This window comes from Silurus aristotelis (assembly GCF_946808225.1).
Source record: "Silurus aristotelis genome assembly, chromosome: 6".
Classification (NCBI taxonomy): Eukaryota; Metazoa; Chordata; class Actinopteri; order Siluriformes; family Siluridae; genus Silurus; species Silurus aristotelis.
Genome location: NC_139579.1, coordinates 12517724 through 12532139, shown reverse-complemented (window position 1 = coordinate 12532139; position 14416 = coordinate 12517724). Strand labels below are relative to the sequence as shown.

Here is a 14416-nt window from a genome sequence, read left to right as displayed (position 1 = left end):
CTATTCCCATGCCCTCACCACCCATCATGCAATGCCAGGACTGAAATACAATCAGGCATTCAATATATCACAAAAAAAAATTTTTTTGAACCGCTAAAGACAATTTCTTTTCCCAGACATTCATATATATAAATACAATATACACTACACGGACAAAAAAAAATGTGTATACGCTTCTAGAACATCTATTTCACATTTACTGCTATAGGAACGTCCACTGTTCTGGGAAGATGTTCCACTGGATTTTGGAGTGTGATGGAGATTTGAGACTCATTTAGCCGGTTACTCACGCGATGTACTGATGAGCTGAGGAGGACGAAGGTTCCGAGCAAAATAGCAGGAGATCTAGGAGATCTTCCACTCCAAACCGTTGTAAAGCATAGCTTAATGGAGCCCATTGTGAGGGCTGGAACAGGTTTGGAAGGATGCAAGGATGCAAATATGTCCTATACGATTGTGTGTCTGCAAATTTGTGGTAGGAGTTTGGGGAAGAACAACATACAGCTAGAAAAGTCGTGTCTCAATTATCCCTAAAACGAATATAAACTTCTCACATTGAAGAAATCAATGTAAAAACCGCAGCCAAGGAACAGGGATGGAACTTAATACAGGCAACCAATCAGGTCATAGAGCTGCGCACTTCCATGAATCCATCACCAATCCATGGTGGACTTCCATCTGCATTCTGGAACAGAAATCAAGATTTCTCTGGCTAGGTGGACCAACAATGTTCCAAACTTCATCAACCGTCTAGACTTCCTGAAGAAGAACCCGATGCTGTCTTCTGCCTCAAGGTTTAATACATGCTGTATTCTGAGTCTTTTCTTCTCAACACGGTTCCAGTCAACTCTCTAAACATTTTCCTTTGAAAAGCTTGAACCAGCCTGTCTGGCACCAACGACCATCAATTCCCTCTCGAATGTTTGATGTGAAGCCCTTGACCTTTATCTGAATGATCGAACAGCTAGTTCCGTGATTGGCCGATCACGGGAGCGCAAGTGAAACGTGGATGTTAAAAGCGCTAAATGCTAATAAAAACGAGTGATCGGTGGGACCTTCTCACGCTAGCGGGCGCGAGCGAACCGTTTCAAATGCTGTATCCGGCGGCGATCAGCTTCTAAAGCCGTCTAAAGCTACGCTAACACGGTTGATGAAGGTCATGTTATTATTGCGAACATCTTTAATAACGGTTCCGCGGAACGATAAGCCTCGCTCGAGTCTACCGAGAGATAACTTCGATCACGTGGGGTTTAACGTGCTTCACCCTGATTTGCGCGGTGATGTACAGTGGATGCAGGCTAAAGGAAATTCATGGCGGAGTGATCGTAAAAAGTCGCAAGCTCAAACATTACAACTGTTGCCTAATTATCATATATCAAGCTGGAGACAACTGTGTAATAGGATTACATCAAGTCGGATTTACATCAAATAAAGGACAAGCTTCATGGGGAAATACCTCACAGACGCACAGTCGCTGATTTGACAGATGCTTTTAAACTGCTGTAATTAGCGTCAGCATTAAACTCTTTTAAAAATTTGTACTTGCCAACTCTTCCTCATACAGTCTGATCCGAGGATTCCTTCTTAAATGTAGTTTGCAGTCAGACACTTCAGTCTCTTGGTTCAGGCTCCAGAATTTCCAAACTGCAACGTTTGGGTTCTTCTCCGAACTGTTACCACAAAAAGACATTGTTTTCTTTCTTCCTTTTCGCTCGCTAGCATATATCCTATTTCTTTCTTTCTTTCTTTCTTTCTTTCTTTCTTTCTTTCTTTCTTTCTTTCTTTCTTTCTTTCTTTCTTTCTTTCTTTCGCTAGCATACATCCCTTTCTTTCGTTCTTTTATTCTTTCTTTCTTTCTTTCTTTCTTTCTTTCTTTCTTTCTTTCTTTCTTTCTTTCTTTCGCTAGCATACATCCCTTTCTTTCGTTCTTTTATTCTTTCGTTCTTTCTTTCTTTCTTTCTTTCTTTCTTTCTTTCTTTCTTTCTTTCTTTCTTTCTTTCTTTCTTTCTTTCTTTCTTTCTTTCTTTCTTTCTTTCTTCTTGCTAGCATACAGCCCATTTCTTTTTCTTTCTTTCTTTCTTTCTTTCTTTCTTTCTTTCTTTCTTTCTTTCTTTCTTTCTTTCTTTCTTTCTTTCTTTCTTTCTTTCTTTCTTTCTTTCTTTCTCAGACTCATGAGACCCTAGATATCCTAGTGCTAATATTGTCCTAATTGTTGGAAGGACGTGTTTTTATTTAACATTAACAGAAGGAAATTGTAAATATTTGAGATCAACCAGTCAGTAAAAGCCGGGTCCTGATGTAGGTAAGAAGGTGAGGAGTGCACTCAGCATGCTAATGCTGTTCAATAGGGTTGAGTTCAAAGCTCTATAGCAGGAGATCTTACACTTTTTTAGGGTCTAGTGAAGTGGCGGCGAAATTTCACGTTACAGCATCTAAAAACATCATACGATTGGGTGCGTTTGATCTTGTACTGTCTCCAACCCATATAAAGCATATCTACATCTATATCATGCCGCAGCGTCCAAATGCGACCCATACCACTGTGCGCCTTAAACTTTGAGGTAAAATGGAAGGAGGGAAAATGTGAGCGTCCCAATACTTTTGGTAATATCGCGCATGGGAGACATGCAGATGAATGCGAACGTAGGTAACATTACACCATGTATATATGTGTGTGTGTGTGTGTGTGTGTGTGTGTGTGTGTGTGTGTGTGTGTGTGTGTGTGTGTGTGTGTGTGTTTACTGTAGTAGCAGATCTCCGAGCACAATCAATGCCATAGTGTGAACGGATTAGCCGCTAATTAGATAACTAGCTTGCAGTCAGCAGGCTTTTACTTCAAGATTGTCAAATGTCAGGTTAAATAATCGCCGATCGATGTGAATTTAAGTGCATTTTTTTTGTAACTCTCACAAATTTGCTGCAACAAGTCATGTTCGTACAGTATTACTGAACCTTAGCGTTAGCATCAATCCCGCGGGTTCCTAGCGCTCTGGCTTTCAAACAGAATCCGGTCTGTTTCCATACACCACTCTAAGGTAAGACTAAGTGTGTGATTACCTTTGCAAATAAACCCGTTGGAAATGTAAAACGTGCGCTAATCGGCACGTACGTTGTGCCCCCCGGCCATATGCTTGTACGCTCGACGTATTCCACACGTATTACTAAAACGATCCTTTCTGATGGAGATCAATATTTTTCTCAATTTTTTTTGTTTCCCTCCTCGCAGGTATTGCAGTCGATTGTGGAGGTGTTGCGATAGACTTTCATTCTCGTGAAAGAGTCGTTTACGCTACCCACATTTTTCGTTTAAATATGCTCGCTAGTGCTCCGCCAAGGCGCCAGCTGCCTTTGTGCTCTCGATCCGCCTCTCATGCAACACAGAAAATCGCTAATTTCTGCATGCAAGCGGTGTATGGAGCTCATCTATGGAGTACACAAATATTACTCAGATTCATATCTCATTTATAACAACAGCACTAACATCTATAGAGTATGATCAAAGGTTTATGGACACCTGGGTATTCGTATAGGGATCGTTTCGAAAATCCCAATTCACATTGAGTCTCTTTTTTTAATTATATAATAATTTCAATAATTCTGGAACGATGTGATTTTGAGTTTGCTTGTAGAGATTTCAGCCAGATAGCAAAGTCAGGTCCTGATGTAGGTGAAGTGAAGAGGCCTGGGTGCAGTCAGCATTAAATAGGGTGTTTAATAGGGTTACAGAGCTCTAAAGCAAGAGATCTTTCACTCCAGACCATATAAAGCAAATCTTAATTTTTGTGCTGGAACAGCTTTGGGTCTCCTAGCTCAGGTGAAGAGAATGTTTCATGCTACGCAATTGTGAGCTAGCGATTTTCCGGGTCAGATGTCCCAATACTTTTGGAATGACATCTCACTGGTATGCTTCATGTACGGAAATTATTTGTTTTCCAGCAAGATTCCGTCGCACCCATCCTTGCAGCTCTCATGTTGCTTACATAATCGCCAAAAATTGCCAAGAGTCAAAGCGGAAAAAGAAACCAGAGGGGGCACTACAGAGGCAGGAATTCCTCAACAAGTGACAGTCCTTTGATTATGCAAACTATGTATATTTCAGTATATGCGACTTCTGTTTTTGTGTAGCGATCCCAATATCTCGATATCTGTATCTCCCAGAGTGGGCGTGGCCTAACGTGGAAAAAGAAATTCAATACAGTATGGAAATACGATTTGTACCCGCCTGTCTTTTGTAGTCCTGTAAGCTTTGTCTTCAATTTGTCATTGCATTAATAAATCAAAAAAAATTTATAATAAATAAATAAATAAATAATATGTGGATTATGTTATGGTATGTTCTATATTATATAATGTAATTATATGTCTCTCTTTACTTCACTCCCACGCAGGCCGATTTTGAGAAAGACGTGGACCTGGCATGTCAAACAGGTATGGATTTCTTTTCCTTTCGATTTTTTTTTCTCTTTGCTTCTTTTTTTTAATATCTCGTTCTCTCACACACCCACTATCTTATCTGTTGCTTTTCAGTTCCTTTGTCAGTTTGCACTAATTTATTTATTTATTTATTTATTTATTTATTTATTTATTTATTTATTTATTTATTTATTTATTTTTACGAACACCCCGGCATGGTCAATTTGTATGATACTGAACAGTGACGTTGCCTAACCTTGTCTTCCTGTCGTTTGCAGAAAGAGGACATCCATGTAAGTTTGATTTAAAAAATTGTTCTTGTTTTTTTTTTTTTTTCTCCTTTTGTTTTCCATTTCAACGCTTTATTTTTGCATCGAGATCACATAATTTTTGGATCGGATTCGACGCAGGTGCAGTAAATTATGGTCAATTTTGAAACGAACAAAAAAAAAACCTTTACAATTAAAATACTTTCGAAAGACGGCGCGTGATTTGCGTGGATGGTAAAGCCTAGAGACGTGCACCTTTATTACTTGGGTGGGATGTTAGATTTGTTTCTCAGGCTCAGCTTCGATTGGTTTAAGCGCGGGCTGCAATGAACAATCGAAACTATTGGCTTGCACTTTTTCTTGTACCAAAGAATTACGGGTATAAACCGATACCAAAAAACGTAATCGTTTAATCTAAACACTGTTTCATGAGATAAACTGAGGGGATCATCAGAAGGGATTTGATTAGAGTGGATCCGGAACTTACACTTTAATTTTCAGAATAGAGCAGATTTGTAATATTAATTTAAGAAAAATGGTAGAAATGATATAATGATCATTACTGCTTTTAGTTTTATTCATCTTCAAATACACTATATAGACAAAAGCATTGGGACACCTGACTTTTCCAGCCATTTGTGGTTTTCCCCACATGGTTCCCTTCACATTTACTAGGAGATCCAAACCTTTTCCAGCATGACACTGCCCTTTACATGGATTGTGTTAAGTGGGAGATCTGAAGTAGCTTCTTACACACATCTGACCTCAACCCTATTGTACACTGGTATGAATTGGAACTCATTCTGCCTTCTCGCCTTCTCACCTACACTTGACTTTACAAAAATCCTTGCAAATTAACGAGCCCAAATATCCAAAAGCACACTTCAGAATCGAGTGGAACATCTTCCCAGAAGAGTTTAGGAGCAAATGGGGACTAAATGTGGAATCAGATGTTTAAAAAGTGTCTCCCGCACATCTTATGGTCAGGTGTCTACAAAGTTTTTGTCCATAATCTATATAATTAAAATATCCATCACCATTCTTTTAGTATTTGCCTTATTTGGAGTCGTGTCTGATAGTAAGTTATTACGATGTTGAATGCTTCACCTCCAGGAGGATTATTGACTTTTTTTGTCCTGTGGAAAACTTCCTCGACACTCTGCCTCACTTCATACTCGCATACGTGCATGCTACAAATCCAACACGCTGTGGGGGGGAAATATGGCGTCCTTTCTTCTTTCATCACCCTGTGATTTCTTGGTGCTCAATGTACTCATTTCCTTTCTCTTATCTTTTCCTATCATCTTCCCATCATCATTATTTTTTCTTTCCTCACCGGCCTCTATCTACTCACCCGGGCTAACGTTGTGACCTTTGTGAACTTCTGTTTATCATACACATCTCCCTATCTATCCTTTTCCCTTTTTTTTCTTCCATCGTCCACTTTTTGCTGTTGCGCTTTTTTTGCGGTCTTTGTCTTGTGCACTCGACCATTGCTTCTGTCTCTTCCTCTCTTCCTGCCTTGTGTGCACTTTCTCTTTCTTGTCCCCCTCTTTCTCTTTCTGGGCTCTCTCTTTTTTCTGTCTCTCTTTCTTGCTATCGCTCCCTCAGTCATCTTCAAGGAGGTGAACACATGCAACCCGGCCAGCATCACGGGCACTCTGTCGCGCATTTCCCTGGACGACGAGGACGATCTGAAGTTAGCCACGCACCAAGAAGGTCTCAACTTTAGCAGTTTGCCTGGCAACATCCCCCCACCCAACCTTCTGGCACAAGTGTCCACTCTGGGGGCGTTAAACGAGCTTAACGAGACACCCCGCAAAAAGGAGATCAACGTGGAACAGGGCCAGCATCAACGCTCAGCACCGGTCTACCTGTGCACTGAGAGTGCACTAAGTTGGGCACGGTCGTCTACTGCTGCAACTGATCCAGCAAGCAGTGTAGGTGGGGGTGAAGAGGACTACATGGTACTACCACGGCGGACGGTGAGCCTCATACCCAATCCCATTCCGAAAGAGGAAAAACCGCTCAATATTAGTGTGGATGACCCACCTTTTCCTCCACCCCCTTCACCCATGACTCTTCACCCAGCTGAGAGTGAGCCATATCCAGCGGACTTTGCTAATGTGGACCACGTTAGTGTCAGTCTTAACCGATCCTATGGGACTATCAAGCAGGTCCCTGGTCTCTCCAGTGCCCACACGCTGCAGGTGAAGCAAAGTCGGCCCTCCATCAGGCAGATCTTCACTTCTGGCAAGGCAGAACGCACCAGGACCCTGCCCCGCAATTTGCGTGCCAACAATGCCAACACCAACACCAACGTCTCAGCTGGCTCCCTGGAAGTAAGTACCCCATTTTCTTGCCACTTTGGTGTCCTCTTTAAATTGGGACAAGGCCAGCTTTAATTACAGGTTTGCCTTACAGGTGATTTTGCGAATCAAAGATTAGTTCAAAGGGGGGGTTAAAGACCCTTTGGCTGCAATCGATGATACATCCCGTAGCAAAAACAAGAGCTACAGTCAATGCTATATAAGTCAATGAAAGCTAGCATTTAATAGAGTGGCAATTATCATAAAGTTTTATGGACAAATTACACAACCACATAGAGGACTTGTCTGGATTTTGGCTCTTTTCAGTTCATCCACCTTTAGTGTGCCTTTGTAGGGGAGAAACGGGTTGCAAGTACACATGTTTGGTGCTTGCATGGGTGCAAACATGGGGTATATGCAGTGCAAAGGGGCACCATGCATTGAGTGGATTTCTTTTTTGTAAAGGGATCAGGAAGGGGGGAGCCAACTGTAAGCTATCTTGTATACCCCTCAGCAAATATGGAGGTGGTACTTTAGTTTAGTGGTTAAGGAATTTAACTTTGGCTCCAATAGGTGTGAGTTCAAGTCCCAGCCAAAACAAAGATGGGCCCCTGAGCAAGGCCCTTAACCCTAAAGCTGCTCAGTTGTATGAATGAGACAAATGTAAATCGCTCTGTTTTATTTTCAAGCCCAAGCTTGAATCATCATTGAATTCAATGGCCAATAGGGTCAAAAATAATAATCCCTGATCATGATCCTGGATTAGGTTTGAAACCAGGAATCGTGGTAGTCATCCCAAGCTTCAAGACGTACAGTGAGTAAGAATTCTGGCATTTTATGATTTATTACATTTACAAGAAATTGAAGGCACAAAGATAAAGATCATTCAACAATAAATAAATAGTACTTAGACACCACAAATTACCGAAGTACAAACGCCGGTAATTTGTGGTGTCTAAATCTTTGTGCCTCCTTGGCAATTACAGCTTTGAGACATCTACAGTAACAAGTAATTAGGTTTTTTGCAGCACTGTGGTTCAATTTTGGATAATTCCTTTTTGGCAAACTGTCTTCAATTCCCCAAGGTTACAAAAGGGCTCTCTGATTAATGCGCAGTTTCAAAAATCCTCCATTTCTTTTTTTCTGTGCAGAATTCATTCCTGCAAGCTTTTTCTTGACTTATTTGTCTTGTAGAAATGCCCATATTCTCCCCAGAGTTTTGACTGATGAGATGACTCAGTCTTCTCTAGTTTCCATTCTAATCATCTGTTTCTATTTTCTATGATGGGTGTAATGCCATAGAATTGTTTCCATAGAAGCAGTCCTACTGTATATCATGATGCTACCACCACCATGCTTCTCTGTGTGGTCTGATGTTCTTTCCAACTGGTCAGAGGATACGTTTCAAAACAAGTTCTGATTTGTTTAAAATGATTGAAGACAGTTTTTTTGTAGCTATATGTAGCTATATATGTAACTATACAAGCAAAAGTTTGTGGAGACTTGACCATAAGATAGGTATGTGATTAATGAGCATCAGGTTCTATATTTGCTCTTGTAATAATCTACACTTCTCTGGGCAGATGTTTCAGTACATTTTAGTGCGTATCTAAAGATTTGTGCTCATCAGGAACTGATGCTGTTTAACAGGGTTGAAATTTATATCTAACTGTTACCACAAAGTTCATGGCACACAAGTAAACAGTATGTCTTTGGAGAATTAAATCCACTGGAACATCTTCCCAGAAGACTGGAACTTACTATAACTGCAAATGGGGATTAAAAACAACACTGAAACGTCTGAAAACGCTTGGATTAATGGCCAAAAGGGGATTCTTTCATGGATTTAGGAGCAAAATCCTACATAGATTCAAGATTTCCAATGCCAAACGCAGCCCTAAAACACAGAAGATGTTTTATTTACTTTTAATATAATCGAGTTGATGTGCCTTGTTGAAAAAGTTCCAATGTCGTCTCATCTGTCATTTTCCTGGAAGCACTGTGGCTTGTCAGTTTGCATTGCAACGAGTTTAAAGCATTACTATAATCCGGTTATTTCTTTTTTCTTGTATTTTGTTTTCTAGGGGTGGCAACACATTTGTCTATATCTGTAATTAAATATATTTCAATACACATAAAAGCAAAGAGGTATAAGTAGACAAACCAATATATGTTGTGAGGAATGGGTCAGGGATTTGATACAGGATCCAAAACAGAAACCAACCGTATGATTCTTGCCTCTGTGGAAACCACAACATGTGACAATTAGTTAGTTTTTTTTAGCTGAAGTCAATTATTGTGCATTAGGAGTTGGGTAAGAAAAAAAAACAATAGTGGACTCTAGTGTTGAACTCTTGTGTACAGGAATGCAGAGACTGGAATGGCAGAAAGGTGACAGGTAGTAGGGACAACAGGCATGGAGCGAGAGATTATTCGATATGACAGGACAGGAATAATGAGGCAAAAATAGTATTGTGAGACACAACCGAACAGTAACTTATGGAATAGTTTTAAACAGAAATGGAGAAAATGTCCGGTACATACAAACTGGTTTGGTACTGTAGCAGCAGCCTTGTATATGAATATATTGATTAATTATTTAGATTCTTAAGTGAACTTTTAATAGAATTAAATCTTAAACCATCATATTGTTATCTGTTTAATAACCCAGACAGATAGTTGGGTAGATCTTTGTACTTCTCACCTGGCTACTGTTATAACCTCCCCTGGCCTCCAAAATAGCCCTGTCCGGTCCTGAATTGTGTATTTCTTCATTCATGTGTGTTATATATATATATATATATATATATATATATATATATATATATATATATATATATATATATATATATATAAATGCCAAAAGATGTACCTGGTGTTCACCAAGTATATTTTGTTTAACATGGGATGCTAACACTTTTTTTACTTGAAAAATATCATGTTGTGTAAGAGACATTAATTAAAGAGCATCCCACAGTGGGAATTCAGAAAGTTGAAACAAAAATATGCTTTTAGCCTTTTGGGTGCATTAAAATATAAAAGTAAAGGTCATTTGTCATTTAGAAAAAAATCTGCTTATTTTAGTTTGAGCTTTTTTATTACATTTTCTGAGAATCATCATAAGTAAAATATATTTTTTATTTCAAAATTCTGTTGCAAATGAATACCCGCCAATCCGGCACACGCCCACCTCGTTTTCTGCTGGTGCGTGTCTAATGGCTGTTAGTGCACTTTGATCAATTAAATTAATTGCCATGACCGGTTTAACAAATATATATATATATATATATATATATATATATATATATATATATATATATATATATATATATATATATATATATATATATATATTCATTAAGGTTGAAGGAAAATTTCAGTGCGATATATACATTAAGATTATATTTAGGTGGGCTGAGGAGGAAAAATACCGGTTTACTTACTCATCACAGATGATCAGATGCTGTTCTTGGCACGTTTAGTCAATAAACAATTCGAATGTCTTCCAGCATGGTGTGGAATTTGTGCACTTTGTGGTGCTGAAATAATTTTTCTATGTAATTTAAACTGCTATGCTTCGGAAATGATGGAACCCCAAAACTGAGGACAATAAAACAATGAAATTCTGATAACTAAAATATAAATCTTAAAAAAGTATTAGCCTGGTCTATTAAATACGTATATAGTGGATATTTGGTATTTAGAGCTCTCTGATATATGGCAGACGTGGTGGTTCTGGTTTCCAATCATAAGGTTATAAGTTTTAAGCCTCAGCACTGCCAAACAGCCACAGTTGGACCTCTAAAGCAAGGGATTTATCCCTATCTGCTTCAAGGGTGATGTAGCCCATATGACTGACCCTGCACTCTGCTTCCAGCTCCCTGATAAACTAGGATATGCAAAACACTGCAGTTTATTGATACTCTGCACAATAAAACATAAAATTTAATTTAATATAAACTGCCCTATTTCCGGGTTTTACTTTATTTTAAGGCCTTCCTGAGAAGTTGCAGCTCTTTTAAAGGTAAGCTTTGAGAGTCATTCATGAAAAAAATCAAAATCAATCCATGTGCATGGACTCGTTATTTGACCGATTTCTTTACAAACCTGGCAACCGTTTCTGGCAAAGTCTATAGGTACAGACAAAATGTTACCAGATGCTACTCTGTGGTAACTAAGTCATTAAAATTTTGAATCTGAAGGTTGTGTGTTCAAATCCCAGCCACACAAACTGCCACTACCGGGTCCCCAAGCAAGACTCTTAACACCATACCTGCTAAGACGTATGAATAAGTGCTTCTGCCAGATGCTTGATGGTAAATGTGGACATATACTCATAAAGAGAGAGAGAGAGAGAGAGAGAGAGAGAGAGAGACAGAGAGAGAGAGAGAGAGAGAGAGAGAGAGCTGTGGTATGAAGCGTCTCTTGGAATATCCAAAGAACCTTCGAAGAGCGCTTTATTATAAGTGTAGAAGTATTATTTGCACAAATGCATCGCCCCAGCTTACATTAAAAGTAAATTAAAATGCAAGTCTTGCATTGGTTAAGGTAAATACGGGGTTGTGTATGAACAGCTACACAAACTAAGCTTTTTCTAACAAATATCCAGGATTACTGAGATAATTCCAGACCTAATCTCCGGTAAACAGCGCTCTTTATTCACAAATTATATTATAAACTGAAATGTAGGTAAACACTGCTAACACACAGCATAATTAGTTTACCTTGTCTCATTTGACACTTTGTAATATGTATTTTGAATTAATGAACTGCCATTATGTGAGTATTAGCGATTAGTGTAATGTACATTCACCCGGGTTTGGTTATTTTCCTAGGTTATTTCCTGACATACTGCTGTAATTTATCATGTCTTTTCTCCACTTCCCGTCTTTCCCAGAGGAAAAGAGTACGGTACTCTGAGCTGGACTTTGAGGTAAGATCTCGTACCCCCCCCTGTTACCCCAGCTTAGTGTTTGTGCTTCTTTTTTTTGGTTCGATTGCTGTCTAGAGGACCCGATGGCCTTGCTGCTTTAGTGCTTGTAACCTCTTTTTGCATTTTGTCATTCAGAGTAGTAGCCATTTAATTTATGGTAGAGTCGCTCAGTGTTTCATCAGCCTCGATTCCAATCTCCTGGAATTAAAAACGAAACTGAGGCGGCGTTTTCATGCGCCAGACAAACCCTGGATTTGCTGTAAAAAGTCAAGGCCGCGGAAACACTGGGCTACGAGTTCGTGATTAGTAAGAGTGTGCAAATAAGCCGCCCAGAAAATGACTAATGCTCTGGAATGTAGCAAACCTCTAGTCAATATCAGATTGAACGCTGCTTGCGTTGTAACCATGCAAAGGACTTCTGAAAATCAAGATTTTTTTTTTTAAACCAATGGCTGGAGTTTTGCTTTTCCAAAATGGAGGCATCCTCTCGAGCAAAAGGTATGTTACTAACAAAGCCAGTCGCTTTTAGTTGCATTACTTCTTCCATCGCGGACGGTGCTGCATGGTGTTTCTGCCTGCAAAGGAAAAAGATAATTGGTGCATAATACCTGGCAACCCTTGCCGTATCAGTATCCATTGGCAAGATATTGTTACGAGGTCACGGTGTTAAACTTTATTGGCGTCTGAAATCATAGCAAGATTTGACCCAGGTTGATCTAAATTTTATGGCAAACAGCCATGTCTATTAGCTGTAAAACCAAATCTAATCAAATCACGACTATTGGGGGGGGGGGGGGGGGGGGGATATTGTGCCCCCCTATAGAGAATGCCGCTGTCCAAGGAAACCCTGCTGTGGCCCTGACTCCATTGCCATTTACTCAGTGTTTCAGAAAACAACAAAACATTGTACTTTTTGAACAGTTGGCCAATCGTGCCAGCTCCATACCCCGCCTCCCAGTCTGTCTCTCCACCACCATCACCCCCTTCTTTGCTTTTTATTCTGTTTATTTTTTGTTTTGTTGCTTTTTTTTGTACCTTCCTTCCAGAAAGTGATGCACACTCGCAAAAGACACTCAGAGCTCTACCATGAACTCAACCACTCCACCAAGTTCCACACCATAGATAGGTATAGCAGGGACCCTGCCACAGCCATGTTCAAGGTAAGAGTCTAAACCATTAGGTTTTTGGGGGCAGGGAATACCTAGGGAAGGGATGGAAAGAGGGGGGTGGGTAAAGTGGCACTTGGGAAGTGTGGTCCTTTTTCACTTGTTGCATTGGCATTTCAGGGTCACATGTTCCCAGCAATTAATTATAAAAATTTTGATCTATAGGCAAAATAAATACATATATTTACACACTATATTATTAAAAGAATTGGGACACCTGACTTTAATGGTAATATGTGGTTCTTTTCCTAACTGTTCCCACAAACATCTTTTAGATGCGCTCTAATAAAATTTTGCATTCACTTGAACTTAAAAACCCAAACATGTTCCAGCATGGCAATGCCCCTGTGCACAAAGTGAGCTCCTTGAAGACCTGGTTTACATGCTTTGGAGAGGAAGATATTGAGTGGCCTGCTATAGAGCTCTGATCTCATCTCTACTGAACACCTTTGGGATGAATGTGAATGCTGACTGCACCCCCAGGCCTCCTCACCTACATCAGTACCTGCCTTTCATAACACTGTTGTGGCTGATGAACACAAATATAAATAAGCACACTCCAAAATCTGGTGGAACATCTTCCCAGAGGAGTGGAGGAAAATATAAAAGCAACTTGGAACTAAATATGGAATGCAATACTCAAAAACCACATATCGTACTTATGACCAGGTGACCCAATACTTTTACAAGCATTATATTAATAAACAAGTTACACGAATGGCCAATTTGTGGATTGTAAATAGACATAAATAACATTTACATCCTTTCATTTAAAATCTTTGATCTGATCATACGTTTTTTCCTGTGCCTTTTTTTTTCAGTTAAATTGGAACAACAATCTGATATACATAAAATTGCATTTTTGGTACAAGTTTGATCTGCATTTCATTCCACATATTTGCATCACTAAAAATGTATTTATTTATGTCTAATTTTGAGTCGATGCACTATACTTTTATTACATTTATTAATTACTTAATATTGCAAATATTGAGCAATATTTGATATGTAGATTGATTTATTCTTGCTCAACTGTTTCTCGAGCGCGTTCTCTCAGCACCACTTTTGCTACGTGAATAGGACGTATCACAACATCAAGGAGACCAAGGCGTGTCCTGAGAGTCACATAGAATACAGATTAACATGGCAGAGGTAGAGCTGTGACTTCCTGGAGACAGAACAGGAAAAGAACACTGGTTTACAGAGGTTAGAAGTCAGAACGCGCTTAATTAAATTGATGATTTGCTGTGTGTCTGAACCAAAGACATAAAAGCGATCTATCTGTACTATTTTCCCCTTTGCACTGTATTGCATTGAATCGTACTG

At 39.3% G+C, this 14416-nt stretch overlaps 1 protein-coding gene across 26 annotated transcripts in view; it reads left to right on the top strand.

The window, feature by feature from the left end:
- Positions 1–14416, top strand: part of adgrb2 (adhesion G protein-coupled receptor B2) — a 345493-nt gene that overhangs the window by 304749 nt on the left and 26328 nt on the right. For 11 of the 26 annotated variants that reach the window (XM_083543184.1, XM_083543172.1, XM_083543171.1 and 8 more), the window contains 4 exons: positions 4389–4428; positions 6294–7024; positions 11889–11924; positions 12971–13084. In XM_083543184.1, the coding sequence (XP_083399310.1) occupies positions 4389–4428; positions 6294–7024; positions 11889–11924; positions 12971–13084 (921 nt within the window). Of the gene's footprint in view, positions 1–4388; positions 4429–4691; positions 4707–6293; positions 7025–11888; positions 11925–12970; positions 13085–14416 lie in introns of all 26 variants that reach the window. The other 15 variants (XM_083543174.1, XM_083543169.1, XM_083543189.1 and 12 more) reach the window with 3 other exon arrangements.